General features: G+C 50.5%; 2 protein-coding genes across 3 annotated transcripts in view; one reads left to right on the forward strand and one right to left on the reverse strand.

The window, feature by feature from the left end:
- SUGP1 (SURP and G-patch domain containing 1) overlaps positions 1–15,543 on the reverse strand; it is a 31,487-nt gene extending 15,944 nt beyond the window's left edge. Inside the window, exons 1-7 of the mRNA XM_019642030.1 lie at positions 15,450–15,543; positions 13,644–13,815; positions 8,366–8,466; positions 7,233–7,433; positions 5,045–5,168; positions 4,612–4,712; positions 3,525–3,648 (exon numbers count right to left, since the gene is read on the reverse strand). Coding sequence (XP_019497575.1) covers positions 3,525–3,648; positions 4,612–4,712; positions 5,045–5,168; positions 7,233–7,433; positions 8,366–8,466; positions 13,644–13,815; positions 15,450–15,537 — 911 coding nt within the window. The 5' untranslated portion in view covers positions 15,538–15,543. The remainder of the gene's footprint in view (positions 1–3,524; positions 3,649–4,611; positions 4,713–5,044; positions 5,169–7,232; positions 7,434–8,365; positions 8,467–13,643; positions 13,816–15,449) is intronic.
- A 260-nt stretch (positions 15,544–15,803) lies between these two features.
- MAU2 (MAU2 sister chromatid cohesion factor) overlaps positions 15,804–23,172 on the forward strand; it is a 28,004-nt gene continuing 20,635 nt past the window's right edge. For both annotated transcript variants that reach the window (XM_019641977.1, XM_019641978.1), the window contains exon 1: positions 15,804–16,118. In XM_019641977.1, coding sequence (XP_019497522.1) covers positions 15,843–16,118 — 276 coding nt within the window. In that variant the 5' untranslated portion in view covers positions 15,804–15,842. The remainder of the gene's footprint in view (positions 16,119–23,172) is intronic.

Raw genomic sequence — 23,172 nt, forward strand, 5'->3', positions numbered from 1 at the left:
TCCCCAATAAAAAAAATCTTAAAAAAACAACAAAAAAACTGTTATCCAATGGACCAATAACCTTAATGTATAGCTCACCAAAGATTTATAGACGGCAAATAAGCATGTAAAAAGATGCTCCACATCATATGTAATCAGGGAAATGTAAATCAAAATGAGATATCACTACACACCTATTAAAATGGCCAAAATCCAGAACACTGACAACACCAAATGCTGGTGAGGATGTGGAATAACAGGAACTCTTTCATTGCCAGGGGAATGCACAGGGTAAAGCCACTTTGGAAGACAGTCTGATGGTTTCTTACAAAAGTAACTATACCAGGCCGGCCAAGTGGCTCAGTTGGTTAAGAGCGCGAGTTCTGAGCAACCGGGTCGCCGGTTCGATTCCCACATGGGCCAATGAGCTGTGCTAGAGCTGAGCTGCCGCTGAGCTGCCAACAAGTGGCAGGATGGCTCAGTTGGTGAGAGCACAGGCTCCTAACAACAAGGTTGCTGGTTTGACTCCCGCATGGGATGGTGAGCTACAATCCACCCACAACTAAGACTGAACACAGCACCTTGAGCTGAGCTGCCCTGAGCCACTGATGGGCAGCCGGATGGCGACTGGACTTGGAGCTGAGCTAGCTGCACCCTCCACAACTAAGACTGAAGGACAACTTGGCCATTCCCCTTCCCCAATTCCCCAATAAAATCTTAAAAAAAATAAACACCAAAAAACTAAACTAAATATACCATATGATCCAGCAATCATACTTCTTGGTATTTACCCTAAAGAGATAAAAAATTATGTCCACACAAAAACCTGCCTATGGATGTTTATAATTGCTTTCTTTATAATTGCCAAAACTTGGAAGCAACCAAGATGTCCTACAGTAGATGAATGGGTAAACTGAGGATGGAATATTATTATTCAGTGCTAAAAAGAAATAAGCTATCAAGCCATTAAAAGACATGAGGAACCTTAAATGCATATTACTAAGTGAAGAAAGCCAATCTGAAAAGGCTACATACTACATGATTCCAATTATATGACATTCTGAAAAAGGCAAAACTATCAAGTCAGTAAAAAGATCTGTGGTTGTCAGGGGTTGGGGAGGAAGCTGAGATGAATAGTCAGAACACAGGCTTTTTAGCTCCTTGTTCTGATAGGAGTGATCCTGCCCTCAGGGTTAACCAAAGTTAACACTTCGGTGTCTTACCTTCTAGTCCTTTTTTTCCGTGCAGATTTGAACTGAGCTGTGGTTCTAGTTTCTGTATCCTGATTTTTAAAAAAATTTTTAACCTGACAACATAAGCCTTTCCCGTTAGAATGCAGTGGAGAGTGGTAGCAAAGGCACCTCCACCGACCAGTCTCCTGCCTCAGTTTCCTCGTGAGAGGCCAGCACTCCAGTTCATTGTAAAGAACAAGTGGCTTACATGGGTGATGTATTAGAGATGCAGTTACAGTCTAGACCACTGGGGCTAGACATTCAATGTGTTATTAATTTTTCATGGCTACGGACGATGCTGTATTTAACATTATTTCTGGAGACAGCATCTCAGAAGTGGGATGACTGGTCAAAGGAATGGGTGAACCATTATTACAGACTGTTTTCCAAAACACACAGCTGCTGGGGTGTGCCCAGTCCACACAGGGAATTCACAGGGCAGGGAAGGGCAAGAGCAGCAGGGACACGAGGGGGCTGTTTGGTCTGAGAGGAGCTGCCTCACACCTGACCCTACTGAAGATTCAACAGTCCCTGTGGTATGAACTTGTACACCCTGCCCAGGCCTGGCCACCCAATCATTCCTCCCCAGTGTGCGGAGTGCCGACTGTGGATCCCCAGACTATGTCACTCACCTTCAGCCACTTCTCCACCGGGTGCCCCAGGCTCCAGCCTCACCCCTGGCACTCTCCCCCAGGCCTCCATCACAGCCACAACCAACAAGCTGGGCATATGCCAGCGATACTCCCATGAGGGACGACAGCCGCCTGCACTGACAGCATTTCTTGACCCCCAGGGGGAAGGCTGGGCCATAGCTGCTGAGCTCTGGACCCTCTGACTAGGGAGAGCCACACGGGCTTGCGGACTTAAGAGAGGATTCCATAAGCTCACTCACTTTGCCTGAGATAGATTTTCACAGTTCCACTTACGAAGAGTGACAGTACACTAAGTTCCTGTTTAAATAAACTTACTCAGGTAAATGAACAAGAAAAAAAAGGTGCAGTGACTTAAGGTAGACTCTTAAGTAGATACTGGTTTGGGTGGTGCAGAGTGGTGGCTGGTATCATGACATCCTAAAGAGATCCTGGGTCTCCTAAGCTCCAGACCCAAACACCCCATGGTCCCCACAAGGGACACCCAAACACCTCAGTTCTCCCCCACCCGCCTCTGCCTCAACCCTAGACCTGGCATGTCTGATCACCCTCCACGACTGCAGCCAGCGACCCTGGAAGCACAGTTGACCCCATCACTCCCTATGCAGACCCTCCAAAGGCTCTCAGTGAACACTTGAGCCCTCTGAGACCTGGCCCTGCCTGGCTCCATGGCCCATCTGTACCGCATGCCAACACTCACCCTGTACCCCCCACATTGGCACAGCGCCTGCCATCTCAGCTGCTTCACTCCTGCGTGGTGGTCCCTCTGGATGCCCTTCTCTGTTCTGAGTCTAGCTCATGCCGGCTCTCATATAGGAGACGCGACTGGCTGCCTGCCTAGCATCCACTCCCACTTCCTTTTTCCTGAGTCCCTGATGGCGTGTAGAGCTGCTGAATCAACCAGTCCAGATGGCTGCTGCCCCTGCACTTCTCCTCACCGACTGCGTGGGGACTTGTATTACTCGTGGCCAAAAGTGTCCTCACAGGTGCATCACTCTGTGATGGGTTCAGCGCCCACCTCACAAGCCTCTGCTGGTCCTGCCATGCAGCAGCAACTGCCCCACCCCCCATCTGTTTCCCCTGGCAAAGAGCAGGTGCTATACCCCCACCCAGTGAGTGAATGAGTGTGTGAGCAGTCCCAGCCTGAGGGGCTGGGGACAGAAGGGGAACCAGACTGCCTGTCCCACCCCCTCCATGGAACCTACACACAAGCTGGGGGTTCCCACTCCTCAAAGCCTGAAGCACTACATTCCCTGCTTTCCTGCTGGTCCCCTGGTGGTAAAGATGAGACCCTAAGAAGGCACACAGTGAGCAGCATAGTTCTTTGAGGCTCTGCTCGAGGGCCTGGCCTGCCCCCAGCCTGGGGCCATCTCTGTTATAAAGGGAGCCGGACGAGTGCTGGAGACTTTCTCAGTGAGGCATCTGGAAAACCACAAGCCCCCAAAGGCCTCCGCACACCTCTCAGAGACGATGTAGGGCACCTGTTGTGTGGCAAGGCTGGCTCTAGGGCCAGAAGCTCCTGGACATGAGTCCTGATCCTGCCAGCTTTTTGCTGTGGGACCCTAGCCTGTCTCAGGACCATGCCAAGCCTGCTTCCTCAGCGGGGGGTGGGTGTCCTGTGACCAGGGTGAGGGGTCACCTCCCTGGTGGGTCTCCCCCTTACCTGAATGCCTGGTTCTCGCGGTTGTTCTGGAGGGCGATGGTTTCCACCTCGGGACCCCCGTCTGCTATGAACCTGGCCAACTTTTCTGCAAGGTTCTTGACCTCTTCGTCCTCTGGGGGTGAAACTTTAAGCAGGCTGTCAGTACTGAGCTCAACTCACCACACCCAACAGCCTAATTTCTGCTAAGAACCCCATGGGCAATGAGAGGGGTTTATTTTAGGAACAATGCAAAGAAAAACAGGCAAATGGGAATCAGATTACTGCACTGGGACCAAACACCAGAGTTAATGCTACAACATATTTCAAGCCCCCACCCCCTGCCCCTTCCCATCCCGTAGGTGTTGGGGGAGGGGGGTCTTGGACACATGCCAGTACATGGGAGCAGAATGTGAGGGAAGGTCTGCATACTGGGCCGGAGGGGAGATGGGAGTCCCCACTTCGGTCTTTCTGCCCAGGGTTGCCAAACCAGGTCATATGGCGAGATGAGCATGGCCCTCCTCTCCTGGGGAGAAGGTCACGGCAAAGGGCCGCAGACGACACGATGGACTGACCTCTGTGGCCTATGTCAGGCCTAAACATCAATCCCCACCACCCACCAGCACTTGGCTGGGATTTTCATTACAGCTGGAGACCATCCAGCATCTCCCCCCATCCCCTGACACTCATCCATCCAGGATCTTACCAGATGATTTTTTTCTGTCCCCTAGCCCACCCCCGGACCCCAACCCCAAGTGTCAGGCACTACATTTATCTCTAGGTATCCTCAGTGCCTGACACATGGCAGGCACAGATTAACACTTGTTACATGATCATGAACCAACAGATAAACACTCCTTCCCTCTGCCCACTTTGCATGTACAGGGCTGAGCTCCTGGACACGACCTTGACCTTGGCCCTCAGACTTCCCCTCACTTCTCAGAGCACCGGAGAGGAAAGTGGTAGCAGCCCCAGCTTGACCCTGGCTGCCTAGGAGGGCACAGACCTAGGCTGTCAGCGTCACCCCATGCCACCAGGAACTTTGATTCCACGTGGGGAGCAGTTCGCCCACTTGCCTCCCCAGAACCTCCCACCCTCTCCACCCACCTACCTTTCTGAGAGGCTGTCTGTAACTTCTGCGCTTCCTTTCTTATCTCAGCCACCTTCTTTCTGTAGTAGAGGAATTCCCTGCTATTCTTATCATGTAAAAACCTGAAGAAGAGTTTGCAAAACAGAGGAAGATGAGTGATGGGGATGGGTGTGACCTGTGTAGCTTCTGAAGACATATTATGCAAAAGCAGGCTGGCAAGCAGACACACCTTGATAGGGCCCAAAAGCAAGTCTCCATGCCACACCGGAGGCCTCTGCAACCTCTGTTATGAATTAGAAAGCGCATGGAATAGCGTCTGGCCCACGAAAGCAAGCAAGCACCCAGCCCCGGCCAGCTTCAGTCACCACTAGGATTTTATAGGATGTCTGCACGTACTACTGTGTGGCAAGAACATTAAGTAGCAGAGTGGCTTTCCCCTCCCAGAAATACTTACGAAAATGCCGGGTTATCCTTGTAGTTCTCCATAGCTACTTTTTCTAACTCGGGACCTCCTTCTGCCACAAAGCGGGCCAATTTCTCTATCACTTTCCGAGTCTCGACTCCCTCTGGGGGTGAAACTTTAAGGAGGCTGTCAGTACTGGGGTTCAACTCACACACCCCACAGTCAACAGGCACACTCTCTCTATGGACCACAAGGACAGAGGGGTGGGGGAGAAGAGGGTGAAATGCAGGAGGTTGTCAGGCGTCCTGGGTCCATGCACAAAGCACTGTGACGAGGGGGGAGTTGGTCTAAACAGTCTTCACGAGACACACTGGATGGGAGAGAAGTGTGTGAGCCTCCCAGAGGCCGAGCCGATCCCCAATCTGGAAGGGAGACGTCGGAAAACATAGCCAGCCTCCCCTGTTTTTTTTGAATGCTTAAGTCTTTTCTTTATATACTGTTCAGTATAATAAATTGGTTCCCTTTCATCCTTCAAAGGTGACAAATTCTTTTAAAATATCAGTATGAACTCTGATTTAAACACATTGGGTGTGTTTCAATCCACTGCAATTAATGTCATCATAGAGGCTCAATTGTTCCCTCTGTGGCTGGTGGAGCCTCTTCAAGCTGGCTCATGAGGTCTTTGGACATGACCTCAGGCATCTTGATGGCCTCCTCGCTATCTGCTGAAACGGGGTGCTCCAGGATCATCTCATACACTTCCTGCCCAGACCTAGAGCCAGCCATTTCTCCAAGAAGTCCTGGTTTCCATGAGTGAGAAAGTGTTTCCAGGCCACCATCTGGGTGCTAAGGATGCTCACTGCAAAGAGCTTAATCATTACCTTGGGGCCTTTTCAGTGAACAGAGCTATAAAGATACATTTTTGTATTTGTATTAGCCTCCCCTTTGAGCCACGTGGAATTTGCTTTTGTATTTTTCACTGGCCTGTTTCTGAGACCATATGTCAGCCACTAGAGCCATATCCTTTTTATGAAAACTCCCAGAGGTTCTTGCTGTCAGTCCATGCCTAGGAACGCTTGCTCCTTTTGGCAATGGGGTTAGACACGAAGCCTGTGCTCAATCTTATTCCCTTTGTTGCTTGGGCTGTCAGGAAACTGGGGGGGGGGGGTACATGTGGCCTGAAGAGGACCCTCAAGAGGTCTCAGGGGCATTCTTGGGAATGTCCTAACTTTTCCCCAGCCTCACCCTCCTCCCACATTCCTGACAATGATCCTGACCTGGTCACCATTTACAAGCACAGGTACTCTTCTGAGGCCTCATCAACAGCAGGCCCTAACAGGCCTCAAGACATTTGCTGCCCCATGTAAGGCAGTGGTTCCCGGCAGGGTACTGTCGAAGCTGCGGGGGCACCTCTCTGAGGAACCACCACCCTCCCTGGCTCTATTCTAAATCTCCAGGGTTCAAGGTTAGCCACTGATCTGCTCAGATGCGAGACTTGAAGCTGGCACCCTCATCCAGACCAAGGGTTTAGAGGCTGTCACAGCAGACCATACGGTCACTTCAGTCTGTCCTCACGGACAGGGTGACATGACTCCCAGCAAGCCTGTGCAGAGGTGGCCCAAGATTCCACATGACTCAGGTGGCACTGAGGACTCATTCTGAATGTGGACAGGGCTGGACACACTAGGAGTGCCACAACCACTCTCACCCTCCTACACCACAGGGCCTGCACTGGCTTACCTAAGGCCAGTAACCATCCTTCCCTGGGCGGGAGAGTGAACTCTCCAACCTGCAGGCTCGTATCTCGGGCCCAAACTGGCAGGAACGGGAAACCACATTAAGGAGTGGGCTTCTGGGCCTCAGAGGGCATGTACCCAAGCTGGGGAGCTATGGAAGGCCCTTTTCTCATGTTGGGCGAGGAGGACAGAACTGAATGCTCCCCGACGATGCCCCTGCCCTGGCTGGAGACCAGCTCCCAGACTAGATGATGGGTCCCACGGCTCCCAGGATAAAGCCCATACTCTGCAGCCCTTCCATGCTCCCCTCAGTCTGTCCCACATTCTTCTTTTACCCCACCCCCACCCCAACTCCAGAGAGCCCCGCCCTCACCATGGGCTCATCCTGGAGGCCTGACAGCTCCCATAACTGCAGCCCCAAGCACCCTATACTCCTGGCTGCACTCTCCCCACTGACCGTGGATCCACCACGGAGCTGGAGGGCAGCAGTCTCCACACCTTACCTTTGATCTCCAGCCACTGCTCATAGTCCTCTTCCTCATCTTCATCGGGACTCTGGAAGACACTTGGGCGGCTGGCCAGGGGCAGCTGCTTGGCGTGCACGTAGTTCTTCACCTGGCCCAGTGGGCTGCTGATGAGAGGAGGCCTCTTCCCAGCGCGGGGCAGCACTCGAGGCGGGGCATTAGGCACACTGGGGGGGGCATCTTGGGAAGGAAGGAAGGATAGCTGTGCTCCAGCTCTGCAGCACACCTTTCTCTGTCTTCCCGCCTAACCTGAGTGCCATCAGTTCCTGGGGGCTGGGTCCTCAGCTTCCAGCACAGTGCCTGGCAGGTGGTGGTTGCTCAGAGAAGACACCACCCCCATTTTACAGATGAGGACATTGAGGCTCAGAGAGGCCTGACTTTTTGTGGTCATCCAGCCCAGGACAGCAGCTCTGGTCAGAGGGGCCCCTATTGTCTGCACTGACAGCCCTGGGAGAAACCAGCTCTTTCAGATAAGACCTGAATCTCTCACCAGCTTACAACCTATTCCCTCTGGTTGTCAGTGGCAAGCTGGAACAGGGCTATTCCGGACTTTCCAAACACAGACCCTGTGATGAAGGGCTCATCCAACCTGTCCTCCCACTCTGTGGGAATTTGGCCTTGGGTTAACTTTTTTAGCTATTCCCTAGGAAATGTGACAAAGGTCGAGGGTCATATGTTTCACCAGCAACTTTCTTACAGTAAAAATGAGATCTGATTGGTAAACTGCACAACCATCATTATGAGTGGGGCTCCCTGAGGGCGATGAGTCTCACATCTGGCATATCCCATGGCTCCTATGGGCCAGGGAGCTCTCCATCTATGAAAAGGGGTCCTCATTCCTCACACCTGAGCTGCTGCTCTGACCCGAGCCTCGGTCCCACAGCCCTGGAGCTCGCTGAGTCCCAGCCACTATGACCCTGGATGGAAACCTCGGTTGTCTCCCCTCCTACAGGGTCAACACCTTGAGGGCGAGGATCTTCGCTCTCCCCCTGGGCATTTAGTGTGGGGATGAGTGGAATGACGGAAGCCAGGGACCCCCAGGGGAGAGAGCCAGTGGAGGAGGGAGGGGGGAGGAGGAGGAGGAGGAGATGGTACAGGGAGACTGCATTCACCTGTACTAGTTTGCGCCTTCTGCAACTTCAGAAACTGCTGTAAGAAGCTGCCGTCGTTGGCAAACTTGTTGGAAATAGAAGAGTTGTGTGTGTTCGCAATTCTAGACCCAAAACAGAAGACAGAGAGGGTGAGCCTTGAGTAGAGGGGCTGGGGCATGCCTCGACCATCTTGGCCCTACATCCACCCGAGTTCTCACCTGTTGGCACCCAAAACCAGCCCCCAGAGATGTCTGGGGACTGCTGAGTGCACAGAGAAACCCTCAGAGTAGTAGGATAGAAACAATCTTGTTTTAGTCAAAGCAATGCTACATATATTGTCAACTCTACCAGAATATTGACCCTCTAGGTCCAAACGGCCTAAACTAGATGACTGAGAACTATCTGCTCTCTTCCTGCACAGCACCTATCATACCTGTTGTTAACTAATTATCTGGGCTGTTACAGGCTCCCATGTCTGCCTTCCCAGCTAGACTTTAGAGTTCTCCAACACCAGGTGTGCGTGCGTGTGTCTGTAACGTGTGTGACTGCAGTTCCAGGCCTGGGTCGGCCAGCGTTTCTGTGGGGATCACACACGCACAAGAAAATACCCAAAGCAATCTCTTCATGGGAGAATTACAGGGGAATTATGTATTTTTATTATTTTTACTTTGTTTCTCTTTTTACAAAAGGTATGTTTTACTTTCAAAATATTTTTAAGTCTATTTTCAACAAATCAGCACAAAAGCAAACCCAAGGGCCTAAATGTTTAATTCAAATTCATTTTTCCCTATCATAAAAGTAACAGAGGCTCATTATGAACAAATGGGAATATAGAAACAGAAATATGGAAAGCAAAGGGAAAAACCCAAGTCTCCCCACCTCACAGAAGCCACTATTAACACTTTGGTGGATTTCTTTGATTTACCCCCTAAATTAGAAATAGAAAAAAAGGAAATAAGGCTGTGAACATAGAAAGCGTCCTACTTCTTCCATTTTCTATTATAACATACCATCCTGCCCCAACCGTGGAAATCCCTCGTACATACTGCTTCTCAAGGCTGAGTAACAATCCATCATACAGACATTCTCAGTATTGGTAAAAGCTCAAGGAGTCCACCGGTCTTTTTTCCTTTAAAATTAAGCTTTATCCAACTAGAAATCTGTTCTAATGAACTAAAAATGGAAACAACTAAATAGTAAACAAAGGGCCCTGGTTACATAAATACCAAGACATCCACCAGGCAACTGGAGCAGCCCTAAAGAGTTAAAATTCTAGGGCCGGCCGAGTGGCGCATTGGTTAAGAGTTGGGATGGGAGTGCCAACTCTGAGCAGCAGGGCGCCAGTTTGGATCCCACATGAGGGCCAGTGTTGCTGCGCCTTCTACAGCTAAAATGGTGAACAGCTCAACCTGGAGCTGGGCTGCCGTGAGTCACTGGCGACAGCGTAGGCTGCAGCCCTTGCTGCAATGGGCTGCTGTGAGCTACCGTGAATGGCTGGTAGAGCAGCCAACAGCAGGCATGAGCTGCCGTGAGCGGCCATCCAATGGCCAGCGAGCAACTGCCTCACCTGGGAAAAGCGCAATAATACCAACATGGGCCAGTGAAGCGATGTCCTCCACAACTAGACTGAAGAAGAAAAGGACAGCAACTTGTCTGTTCCCCTCCCCCAATTCCCTAATAAAATCTTTAAAAAAAAAGAGTTAAAATTCTAGAGATAAAGCCACCAAGTGCAGCATTATATGAAAAACAAAAAGGCATGATATCAACAAGATCTAGGACCGGCCGAGTGGCTCAGTTGGTTAAGAGTTGGCTTAAGAGCGTGAGCTCCGAGCAACAGGGCTGCCGGTTCGATTCCCACATGGGTCAGTGACACTGCGCCAGAGCTGAGCTGTCGCTGAGCTGCCAACAGGTGTCAGAATGGCTCAGCTGGTGTAACAACAAGATTGCCTGTTCGATGGTGGGCTATGCCCACCCGCAACTAAGACTGAACTTGGCACCTTGAGCTGAGTTGCCTCCTGGATGGCTCAGTGGATAGTGTGCTCTTAACAACAAGGCTGCCAGGTTTGACTCCCACATGGGATGGTAGCTACGCTTACCCGCAACTAAGATTGAACACAGCACCTTGAGCTTAGAGGCCACGAGCTGCTGACAGGAAGCCAGATGACGACTGTCACCCTCCACAACAAAGATTGAAGAACAACAACTTGGCTGGTTAACCTCCCCCAATTCCCCAATAAATAAAATCTGAAGAAAAAAAAAAAACACACACACACAAAAAGAGACTTATTTAAAAGAAAAATAACAATATCTACAGTATGGTCCTACTTATGTCAAAATATAATTAAATTAAAAATTGTTAGAAAAAACCTATCAAAATCCAGCCAGCACTTGTCTTTGGGTTGCAGGGTTATGACTGATTTTGGTTTTTCCTCATTTTCCTCTCTTCTTTACTCAGATTTTCCACCATGTTTATAAATTATCTTTAAACTTTTTCTAAAAAGGCAGTAAAAGTGATTTTATATGAAAGAGAAGGTTCTGCTGATAATCGGCCGTGGCATTAAATAAGCAGGGCCTCCTGGTGATCCTGGCCATGTCCTCACACTGCATGCACCTCCCTCAGGAGGGACGGGAAGAAAGTGGTGATGATGAAAGACAAAAAAAGACTTCAGAGCAGCAGCAAGCCAGCAAATGAATCCCACTTAAAAACCACCTGATGGGTTCACCGAGTGGTGCATTGGTTGGGGGTTGGCTAGGGGAGCCGGCTCTGAGCAGCTGAGGCCCCAGTTGGGATCCCACATGGGGGCTGGTGGTGCTGCGCCCTCTGCAGCTGAGATATTGAACAACAGCTCGACCTGGAGCTGGGCTGCTGTGGGTCGCTGGTGACAGCGTGGGCTGCAGCGGGGCTGGCCAGCAGCTGACGTGAGCTTTCGTGGGCTGCTGTGGGCCGCCGTGAGAGGCTGTCCAATGGCCGGCGAGTGGCTGCGTTTCCCAGGGAAGAGCGTGGTGATGGTGCCGGCATGGGTCGGTGGGGCGACGTCCTCCACAGCTGGACTGAGGAGCGGAAGGACGGCGGCTTGTCTGTTCCCCTTCTCTGGTTCCCCTGCGCTGTTCCCCTCCCCCAATTCCCCAATAAAATCTTTAAAAGGGAAAACAAACAAACAAACAAAAACCACCTGAAACAAACAGTAGTGCTATTATGCAGCTGTTAAAAAGGCTGGCTCGTGCTGAACAGATAAAACGTGGCCGATCCACAGTAGAATATTATTCGGCCATAAAAAGAAATGAAGTCCTGACACATGTTACAGTGTGATGAAACTTGATAGCATTATGTCCAGTGAAAGAAACCAGACAAAAAAGCCACAATATCATATGAAATATCTGGAATAGATAAATCCATAGAGACAGAAAGTAGATTAGTGGTTGCCAAGGACTGGGGGAGGAAGGATGAGGCCTGACGGCTAATGGGTATGAGGTTTCTCTTCAGGGTGATAAAAATGTTCTGGAATTAGATAGTGGTGATGGTTGCACAATGCTGTGAGTATACTAAAAATCACTAAATTGTCAATTTTATGGCATGTGAATTATATCTCAATAAGAATAAGTAAAACTTAAAAACTGAAAGTTCTACAGAATTGTAATGTGGGGAAAAGCTTTTCTTTTAAAAAGTGGCAGGGGGAAGGAAGCAGCAATGAAACTGATCACAGCTTTGTGAAACAAAGCAAAGATGTAGAAAGGGAATATTATCAAAATGGTTGTCTTGAGGCAACTTGAATATTTCCTGTTTCTTCAGTAAGAAAATTTAATTATTAGTTTGATGCTTTTATAATTTATTTACATAGCAACCTATACCACGCACCCACCACCTGATGTTCTCTTTTGGCTGCCTGTACCTGGCACTGGGATCCCGCAGCCTCTAGGAGACCCTCTTGGAAGCAATCCTATAGGCCTTTCCCATCTTGGTGCTCGTCCTTCCATAACTCCAGGGGCAAGAGCCCACCCACTGACAGCTCACTCAACATCCAGTCCCCACGTTCCAGGGTGCCCTGGAGGTGACAGGCCCTGGGTTCCACCAGGAGTAAGATCTAAATTCTGCCCTCAAGAAGTTACAGGCTATTAGAAAAGGTAGGAACTGGGACAGAACTTTGTGGAGGGTTAGCACGATCCACACTTCAGGTTACAAAGGAAGGGGTTGCCTCTTGGATTGTCCGTCTCTGGTCTGAAATTCTTAGAATTTGGCACCCTTGCTGAAAACTCTTGGGTGCCTGCAGCGTTTCTCAGGACAGGTGTGAGGTAACCCTGTCTGAACGACCCCCAACCTGGTTCTGGAAAAGCCCCTCTGCTGCAGCACTGGGGCTGTCTGACACAGGGGCTCTCCCCGCCTCCTGCCCTCTGCCAGGCGGCTTTTCTCTACTTCCTCAACGGGCTGGCTCTGCCTGGGCCTTTTGAATGCAGAGCCTCTTGTGCACCCCTACATGGGAACACATTGCCTCATGTTACCCACTGATAGCTCTGGGGGTAGAACTGGCACCCCCTTTGCTAGTGGAGCCCCATAAGGGCAGCAATGGAGTCTGGGATTTTGCTCTGTGCTACACCTCCAGCCCCAGGCTCACAGCTTGCCAGCAGTAAATAACTGCTGAGTTAAAGACTTGGTAGGCCATCCTCTGGGCCCCCACACACCCTTCACGTCTCTCTTGCCACATTAAGTCTCCTAAAAGAGAGCACCTGTGTCACTCCTTGCCCCATCAGGCTGTGGCTGGGTGCAGATACACCGTGACCCTCTAAGACTCCAATCCAGGGCCGGACGAGTGGTGCGTGGTTAAGAGTTGGTTTGGCCCGAGCTGGCCTAGTGGCACACTGGTTACAAGTTGGATTGGGAGTGCCAGCTCTGAGCAGCAGGGCCCTGGTTTGGATCCCACATGAGCCAGTGACACTGAGCCCTCTACAGCTAAGATGGTGAACAACAGCTCAACCTAGAGCTGGCCTGCCGTGAGTTGCCGGTGACAATGTAGGCTGCGGTGGGGCTGCAGTGGATTGCCGTGAGCTACCATGAGTGGCTGGCAGCCGACGTGAGTGGCCGTCAGCCGGCATGAGCTGCTGTGAACCGCCGTCCAATGGCCGGCGAGCAATTGCCTCACCCGGGAAGAGCGCAATGATAATACCAACATGGGCCAGTGAAGCAATGTTCTCCACAACTTGACTGAAGAACAAAAGGACAGCAACTTGTCTGTTCCCCTCCCCCAATTCCCCAATAAAATCTTAAAAAAAAAAAAGGACTCCAATCCAGCCTGGGGGCACTTACTCGCCAGGATGCGGGGGCTGAGGGCTGGCCACCTGATTCTGCTTGGCTTTCTGCTCCATTCGAGCTTCAATTTCCCGCTTCTTCTGAGCAATGAGCTCTTCCTGGTGAAGGATGTTCATGTTCATTTTTCCAGACTTGGGAGGAGCTACCCCAAACCACCGGTTAGCCTTTCCTGGGGAGGGAAAAGAAGCACATCTTGAGTTTAATCAACATGCCCAGCAGCTGCTGCCTACAGCTACTGACATTAAAATTGACATTCCTATATCCATTCGTTCATTTATTCAGCAAACATTTACCGAGCTATGTACCAGATGATGTATGAGTTGCTAAACGAGAGAGTCTCTGTCCATGGGGGACTCACCTCTGGCTGGGAGGACAACAGACTTGTAACAAAAAGTAGCTGCAAAATTGTGGTAAGAGCTCTCTGCTGCAAACCAAAAAAAGGTGAGGAAGGATAATAGAGGAGCACCTATAGCTAGGACAGCCAGAAAATAACCATTAGAACAGGGGCATTTAAGCTGAAACTATTAAGATAAAGAGCCAGCCTCCTGAAAAGCCACATGGGGAGAGATCTGGGCAGAGTAAGGAGCAGATGCAAAAACCCAAGGCTAGAAGAAGCCTGGTAAATCCAACAACCAGCAAGGGTCCAATGTGGCCAGAACGAATGGCTCCAGGAACAAGGGTGCAAGAAAGGGAGTCTGGGATTTACTTTAAGGTCTTTGGGAAGTGACAGGGGAGTGTTAAGCTGATAAGATCCAATAGGTATTTTTATTTTTAAGATCATTCTGGCTACTGACTGGAGAGACTGTGCAGGCAGCAAGGAAACGAGGAGGCTCTCTGGTTCCAAGCAAAAGATGATGGTGTCTTCAGACACAGGTGGTAGCTTTGGAGATCGAGTAGACACTTCAAAGTTTCTCCATGGGACTTGGAACAAAATCCAAATTCTTAAAGTTGATTTTCAAGGCCCTGCCACAGATAGTCCCCCCCTTCCCATTTCCACTTCATCCTGACATTCTGCAAAATGGCAAGCCTCTCCCACCACAAGTCCTTTGCACTTGTCATGCCCCCTCTGGGTGGAAGGCTCTGCCCCCCAGGCCTCCTTCTCTCAAAGGTCTTCAGCTCATAAAGGCCTTCCTTGACCACCCAATATTAGCAGCCTCCACCCATAACAATACTCTCTCACCTCATAACTCTCTCTCTGTAAATATTTCCTCTTGGTGCATTGCCTGATACCCCAGTAGAAAGTAATCTTCAGTAAGGGAGGACCCTGTTTTGATTCCCACTGCATTCCCAGTGCTCAGCACAGTGCCTGGCACCCAGTGAGTATTTGCTGAATGGGTGAATGCATCTCAGTCTTGAGGGGGCTAGAGATGGGCAAGACAAAGGGCAAGGCTTATAGTAAAGTAGGGGCTCGAAAAACTCAGGAATGTGTGCATCCAGGAATATCAGAAACCATTTCGGGAAAGCAGCTTTTCCAGAAAGCTGCACACAGGCCAGACGGCAGCTGCTACAAAAAGACGGGCCGTTGTTTTGGGGAGAGGAGGAGCCCTGAGGCATATGCAGGGCAGAGCCGGTGGCGGCCTCTACGGAAAACCAGACGCCCTCAGCAAATCAGGCCCGGGGTAGGGGGCAGCAACTGGGTCTGGGGTCTCGGGAGAACCGGGAGGTGCAGAATCCGCCACTTCGTGCAGCCCCGAGGCTGAGGTGAGGGCCCGGCGGGTTAAGGCAGGCCCAATCCGAGGAAGAAGCGGTGACGCGTAGCCCGGGGATGCAGGCGGGAGCTTGAGGGGAGAAGGGGGTTGTTACCTGCAACATCCCGGTTGTCCATCTTGAGACTCATCCAATCCCACAATGCTCCGGCGCCACCTGAGGGGGATCTTGTTATACTGCGCATGGCCTCATGGGAGGTGTAGTCTGCCTCGGCCAGCCATGTCCTGCCACTACGGGGATACCTGGAGTCTTCTCAGCTGAAACTCAAACCTCAGCCTATCAGCAATGTCTGGTCTCAGTCTCGTGGACCAGATGGCTTCGCCTTTTCAAACACTTTCCCGGAGTCTCAGCCACTCCAAATACAAACTACTACATGTTCCAGGATGCTTTGTGCGGCAGCTCTCGCGAGAGACGTGAGGAGCGTCAGCCCCGCCCCGTTCGCCTGCTTCCGCCTCCCTGTGGCTACGGCTTGTTGTTGTGGAGGCCAAAATGGCGGCCCAGGCGGCGGCAGCGGCGCAGGCGGCGGCTGCCCAGGCAGCGCAGGCCGAGGCGGCCGAGTCGTGGTATTTGGCGCTTCTGGGCTTCGCCGAGCACTTCCGCACGTCCAGCCCTCCCAAGATCCGACTGTGCGTGCACTGCCTACAGGCCGTGTTCCCTTTCAAGCCGCCGCAGCGCATCGAGGCCCGCACGCACCTGCAGCTCGGCTCCGTGCTCTACCACCACACCAAGAACAGCGAGCAGGCGCGCAGCCACCTGGAGAAGGCGGTGAGCGCGGGCCGGGCCGCGAGAGAGGAGGCGCGGGCTCCCTGCGGGGCCTGGGCCGACGGGCCGCGACCCCGACGGGCGAGGGCCACCTGGGCCGCTCCTCGGGTACCCGGGGTGCGACTTCCGTACGAGCGGCAGGACCCCAAAGCCGCCAGCTTCTCAGGGGACCCGAGGGCCTCGCCCCGTACGTTATTTAATGTGTGTGGTGACAGGCAGGGTCCAGGACCTCGCTCTTTTGAGGAGAAACAAGGTCCCCAGACTCTTTACGTTTTCGGGAGGAGATGACCAGTTTGGCCATGGGGACGTTCCCAGATCGGCCAGTGGGTCTTGCCGCTTCCAGCTTCTCAGGGCTCAGCCCCGGGAGCATCAGCCTGAACGCTCCCTCCTGAAGTGACTCGGGATAGGGGAGGGTCGAAATGACAGTCCAAGCATCCCTTGGAAATCTGAAGTTCGGTCTCCCAGGAAACTTTGGAAGGCATCCCCTCCCTAGACTCGGAAGTCTGATAAGTGTCTGGAGGGTATTGTGCCCCCACCAGTGATGAGGGGAGTCAGGTGGGAGGCAGAGGCCCCAAGCCTAGAGTTGGTCATTTGAAGTCCTATAAGGAGGCGGAACATGGGGAGGTCTGGATTCCAGGACCAGTTGCTCAGTGGTGGGGGAGCAGATCTTGCAGCTCCTGTTTTCTCTGTGTCCACCGGTGACTTCTCTTCCTCCCACTGTCCAGCAGTCCATCCCCTTCAGAGGGCAGGCCTCATTTCCACCTCCGCACCCTAACTTGACTTGTGAGATCTTGGTGCTTCAAAGAACATGGGAATGTGGCTGTCATTCTGCCCTTTTTGCCTGTGGAGTTGTCTCTTCTCACAGCAACACTGAGCTCCTGTCAGACTGTGCCTCCATTTGCCATTTATTTTTTTATTCTTGAACAGAATCAATTTAGATTTAAAAAATGTATTGATCTGAGGTAAATCTGAACCCACCTGGGGCTGTTAACAAATTACCTTTGGGAGAATACCATATCTTTGTTTTTTAAACTGTAAAGAGTTGGAAGGGGACTTTAATCCTTGCTTGGTCAGCTTCCTTGTTTCAGGAGCAAGGCATTATGGGCCCATAAAGGTAAAGTGATTTGCTCAAAGCCACACAGCAAGTTATTAACAAAACTGGGCTCAAACCTAGCCTCAAGATCCCCAGGTTCCACGTCAAGAAATTAAGTTACTGTTTTTGTGAAGTTTTATTATTTCATTCATTCTACAGATAGTTATTCAGCTCACACCAGGTGCCAAGCCCTATTCTAGGTGCTGGGAATCAGTGATGACTAAAACAATCCCTGCCCACATAAGCTTATTTTTTAGTTAGAAAGACAAATAATGAATATGTAGGAAGAGGTTAGGCAGTGATAGAAGAATTATGAAAAATATGGACCAGGGAGAAGAGATGGAGTTGATGGGGAACTATAATATTTTTGGCAGGGGTAGTGAGGGAGTTTCTATTTGTGAGAGTGACATTTGAGCAGAGCCCTAAATGGGGTAAAGGAAGTGAGCCTGGAGAACCGCTCGGATTGTCAGGTGGATCCCAAGGATGGCCCAAGCTGTCGGTGATCTGTGACCGGCTTGTGTCAGGGTCTCTCTTGGCAGTGATGAGGCTGAGATCAAATGAAGCACAAATTGGGCATGGGGGTCCTGGAGGCTGTGACTCCCTGTCCTGAAGTTCTCCCCTCTCTTGATAAACAACAAATCCTGCCACCTCCCTTCCATAGTTTCGGGAGTCATTGATTCTAGCACTGGTTCATAGTCACTGTGTATACTGTCACATTTTGCCCAGTGAGCACTGTCGCGAGGAAGCAGTCATGCCTCAGATTGCTTCCTGGTAGCCACTTGGATTTTGGACCCGTAGTTTTAAACCCTTGTTCTGTTGAATTACTTTCCCTTGTTTTTACAGAACTCTGAATCTTGTGGGATCTTCCACAGAGCCACAGGGTTCCCTCTATAGCTCACACTGATGTTACACCTGGAAATCTCTTTCTTCCAGTTGGTTGCATCCCCAGCCGGGAATTTGTCCAGATTTCAAATAAAGTGCTATTCTCCATGCTGTTTTCTTCTGAAATTGTGATCTCCTTTTGTGCTTTCTTTAATCTTCATTCTTTATTAATTGTGCATTTTCCCCAAATCAGGCAGCAATGAACTTTTATTCTTTTCCCTACCAAACTCACTCGATAAAAAAATCATAATATGTACTCCTTTTAGAAGTGATTTGCTAGTTTCTAGTCCTGAAGAGTAATTACCAGAGAGGTTCTAATTTCTTTTGAACCAACCCAGAGTAATAAAAAAAATTTTTTTTTAAGAAGGTAAATAACGCTCAACTATTTTGTGATGATTTTTTCCTTGATCATTCCTCCTAAGTGCTATCGGTAAACTTTTTATTTTTTTAAGATTTTATTGGGGAATTGGGGGAGGGGAACAGTGTTGGGGAATCGGGGAAGGGGAACGGACAAGTTGCTGACCTTTTGTTCTTCAGGCTAGTTGTGGAAGACATCACTTTACTGGCCCATGTTGGTATTATCATTGCGCTCTTCCCAGGTGAGGCAGATTGGTCGCCGGCCACTGGACGGCTGCTCACAGTGGCTCTTGGCCGCTCACTCCGGCTGCCAGCTACTCACGGTAGCTTACAGCAGCCCACTGCAGCAGGGGCTGCAGCCTATGCTGTCACCAGCAACTCAGGGCAGCCCAGCTCCAGGTCGAGCTGTTGTTCACCATCTTAGCTGTAGAGGGTACAGCATCACTGGCCCCAATGTGGGATCCGAACCCGGGCTCTGCTGCTCAGAGCTGGCATCCCAAGCCAGCTCTTAACACGTCGCTTGGCCAGCCCGCTATGGGTATACTTTTATTTTTTTATTTTTTATTTTTTTATTTTTTTAAGATTTTAATTGGGAAATTGGGGGATGGGAACCGCACTGGGGAATTGAGGGAAGGGGAACAGAGACATTGCTGTCTTTTTGTTCTTCAGTCTAGTTGTGGACGTTGCTTCACTGGCCCAAGTTGGCAACATCATTGCACTATTCCTGGGCGAGGCAGATCAGTTGCCGGCTTCTGGATGGCCGCTCACACTGGCTGCTGGCTACACACGGTAGCCCATGGCAACCCACTGCAGCAGGGACTGCAGCCATCGCTGGCGACTCACAGCAGCCCAGCTCCAGGTTGAGCTGTTGTTCAGCATCTTAGCTGTAGAGGGCAGTGTCACTGGCCCTCATGTGGGATCCGAACCGGGGCCCTCTGGCGTGCCAAGCCAGCTCTTAACCAACGCGCCATTTGGCCGGCCCTATAGGTAACCTTTTAATTGGCCCCTGAACTTACTACTACGTTCAGTTCCCCTGTTGTTTTCATGGTCTTTTGCTTTCTGTCTGAGAGACACTACCCTCGTTGGTAACCACATTTTTTTTTATATATAAGGCTAGGTTATTTACCCCTCTATCTGCTTAATGTCAGTTTCTAACTGCCTCCTCAACTGCATTTGTAAGGTTCCTAAAAGGAAGATATAATATACTTATCCACCTGCTTAATTAATTCTACCAACTCTGAAAGAATCATCTGCTAAGTGTTCCTGTGAAGGGTGTTTTTCCATTTCCTCAGCAGCTTTATTGAGGACAAAGCCATTGGTCTCAATGTGACCTGCCTCTGCAGACCCTCGGAGTTCCTGCTGGCTGCCTCATTCCCTGGGTCTGCTCAGAGAATCTTGTAGCTATTACAGTACGTGACAGGACACTTTATCTGAGAGCCTTCTTTCTTTGATTATGGCTTTGACAATGATGTCGGTGTCATCAGTATTCTTGGCTGCTCTGAGACTCCTTGAGGAAATAGTTGGTGATTATAAAGGATGTCGCTTTACTCAGAAATCTTTTGGCTAGAGAGTTTGCAAAGCTGTTTCTGCAGTTTCTGTCAGATTGCCTTCCTTTACATTTCAATTTTTTTTCCTCTTGCTGCACATCTATTCCTTTGTGAATTTTCAGTCTTCTCTTATTTTCACTGTTTTTCAAGCAGACAGTTCCATTTCAGTAATTTGCACATTCCCCTTTAACTTTCTTACTTTTGATCACGTTTCTCTTTATCCCGTTCTTCAAGATCATGACTGGGTCATGCCCCATAATCCAGGACGTCCTGGAGCAGAACCTTGTGCAAAAGCTGCATTTGCAGACCTTGGTGTTAAGCATTTTCATGGAAAAGTGATCTGTGCTTCCTCCTCTTTTTCTTTCCATTTTCTTCACTCGTACTCTCTGAGTCTCTGACTTCAGGATGTGAAATCTGTGTAGGAACCACCACTTCACGGGTTCACCGACTTGCCCCCTGCCTCCCCTCCAACCCCCAATTCTTCTGGTTCCTGCCTGGGAATTACCATAGTATTATTGGCACCTTCCATGTGCCAGGCCACACATTTGTGCTTCTCATTGTCTCATTGGATTCTCAGCAAACCCACAAGGTGGGGACTACTTTTCAACTTGCTGGTGACAATGCTGAAAAGGGGATGCTTGTAGCCATGGTCACACAGCAGAAGGAGGCGATCTTTTTAAAAAGTTACTTTGGTTTCAAGGAGCAAAAAAGCTTAAAATACTCTCAGCTCTGGTCCGAATCCTTTAAGTATTTAGAGAGGTGTGCTCATCCAGGCCTTTCCACCCCTCTGGGTGCATGCTGGTGCTGCATTGACCCTTGCTTTCTCTGAGAACCCCAAAGTGACCCCAGGAACTTCTGGTATGGTTGTTCACATCCTTTCCTGCACCTGCAGGCCTCTAGGTAGCACAGGGGCTCTCACTTGGGCTGCTTTCCCATCATAAGGAAGGAAACAAAAGCTATTTTGTAATGTTACGAATTTAAGCATACAGATGGTGTAGCAATTTTGGGTAAGGTAGCAACCGTGGTACTTTATTTGTGAGATGGATATATTTCCTGATGTCTATGTTTTTGATTTGTGATTTTATGTCGCAAGTGTCAAGTTATAAAAACAGAGTCATTTGATTGGCTTCTGATTGACAATCCTGGGGAAGTAACTGGATTGCCCTGACATGGGGCCAATTCTGGAATGGGTCATCATGGGGATGCCTCCAGGTGTCACCAGTGCTGATGCTTGGACACAAAGCAGCGACATTTGAGGACAGGGAGCTGTCTGGTGCTGTTTAGGAGTTAGGTCTTTGTGTTTGAAAGGCATAAGCCTCAGTTCTGTGGCTATTTGCACATAAGGAAGCTCTCCTTTCCTGGTGTTGCTGGATGAAGTCGCTGTTCATGAGACAAATGTTTCCCAAGCACCTCCTGTGTTGTCAGCCCGTTCCAGGCACTGGGGATGCATCATGGGGTTTTATCTAATGTCCCCCATTTGTGTGTTTAAAGTTGGGGCCACAGCACATGCGCAAAACAATGGAGGAAGGTTGTAGCTATTGGAACGGATGCTAGGGGCCACTAGGATCCAGCTCTTCCATGTGGGTCCACACCGCCAACCCCATCCTCTCGTGTGTGTGTGTGTGTGTGTGTGTGTGTGTGTGTGTGTGTGTGTGTTCTCTTCACTCTGTACTCTTTTTTTTATGCACATTATTATTATTTTTTTTAGATTTCTTTTTTTGGCGGGGGGAAGAGGAACAGTGTTGGGGAATTGGGGAAGGGAAACAGCCAAGTTGTTGTCCTTCAGTCTTAGTTGTGGAGGGCGCAGCTAGCTCAGCTCCAAGTCCAGTTACCATCCAGCCTCCTGTCAGCAGCTCGCGGCCACTCAGCTCAAGGTGCCATATTCAACCTTAGTTGCAGGTGGGTGTAGCCCACCATCCCATGTGGGAGTCGAACTGGCAACCTTGTTGTTAGGAGCAGTGCTCTCACCAGCTGAACCATCCTGCCACCTGTTGGCAGGTCAGCTTGGGCGCAGCTCACTGGCCCATGTGAGAATCGAACTGGCGATCCTGTTGCTTAGAGCTTGCGCTCTTAACCAGTTGAGCCACTAGGCCGGCCCTCACCCTGTACTCTTGCTAGAGAGCTCCCCTTCGGCATGGAAGCCTTGCCCAAGGTAGGCTTTGTATGTGGAGATTGAGTTGCAGAATCTCAAAATATCAGGGTTGGGCCAGATCTTAGCATGTCCCTAACCCAGCTCTTCAGTCACACATCCTGTCTCTTCTCCCAGTTGGTGGCCTTCAGGAGCTTCTCTTGCTAGACTGCCCCTCCCTGTGGGGAGGAATGGCTTCTGCAGAAAGCAAGCCCCAGCTTTTGTGTTTATCAGCTTTATGACATCACACGTGTGGCTGGAGCTGGGCTGGTCCCCACTGTCCCTGTAGACAGCCTCAAGCTGTGGAGCCCCACCTCTGGTACTGCATTCCTGGCAGTAGGCACTGGCCCTGCCCTCTGGGACCCTGAGCCCCTACTGACTCTGCTGCAGTGGGTCTTTGGGAGGGGACACTTGGGCTAGCTACAGAGTGCCTTTTGCTTGGATTCTGCAAGCACGTGTGTGTACGTGTGCATGTGCTTATGTACATGGGTGTGAGAGAGGGTCAGGAGCCCAGACTCAGGAGGCCAGTGGCACTTAGCACCCGTGCGCTCGCTCCCCCCCACCACCACCACCTCTCTCCCTTTCTCCCTCTCTCCCTGTCTTCCTGTCGTCCTTTCCCACAGCTCCCCCTCCTGGCCCACCTATGTCTTTCAGGCAGCTGGTGTGGGATGCTGCTACAAGTCTTTTCCAGGCTCTTTTGTGACTTCTTCATCCACCACTCATTCTTGTCCCAAAAGCATCTCCAGCCCCAGGGATGCCCCCCAGGTTTCACTGGTCCCTCTCCCTGCCCTCCTTTCCAGCCTGCAGCCCCTGGGGCCTCCAGTCTCTGGCTCCTCCTCCTCCTCCCCTTCCCCCTCCTTTTTCTCTGCCCCCTCCTCCTCCTCCTTCTGAATTTTTTTTTGCTGCATTTAGGATGCTCTTAAAACTCAGATCTCATTGGGTGCTTATGTTTCATTCCTCTGATTAGGTCAGGCTCCATGAGTGACATTGGGGCGTTGTAATATACAGTCACTGCTGCCAGTGAGTGGCACAGACACACCTTCCAGCCTC

The sequence above is a fragment of the Hipposideros armiger genome, unplaced genomic scaffold (assembly GCF_001890085.2).
Source record: "Hipposideros armiger isolate ML-2016 unplaced genomic scaffold, ASM189008v1 scaffold_64, whole genome shotgun sequence".
Classification (NCBI taxonomy): Eukaryota; Metazoa; Chordata; class Mammalia; order Chiroptera; family Hipposideridae; genus Hipposideros; species Hipposideros armiger.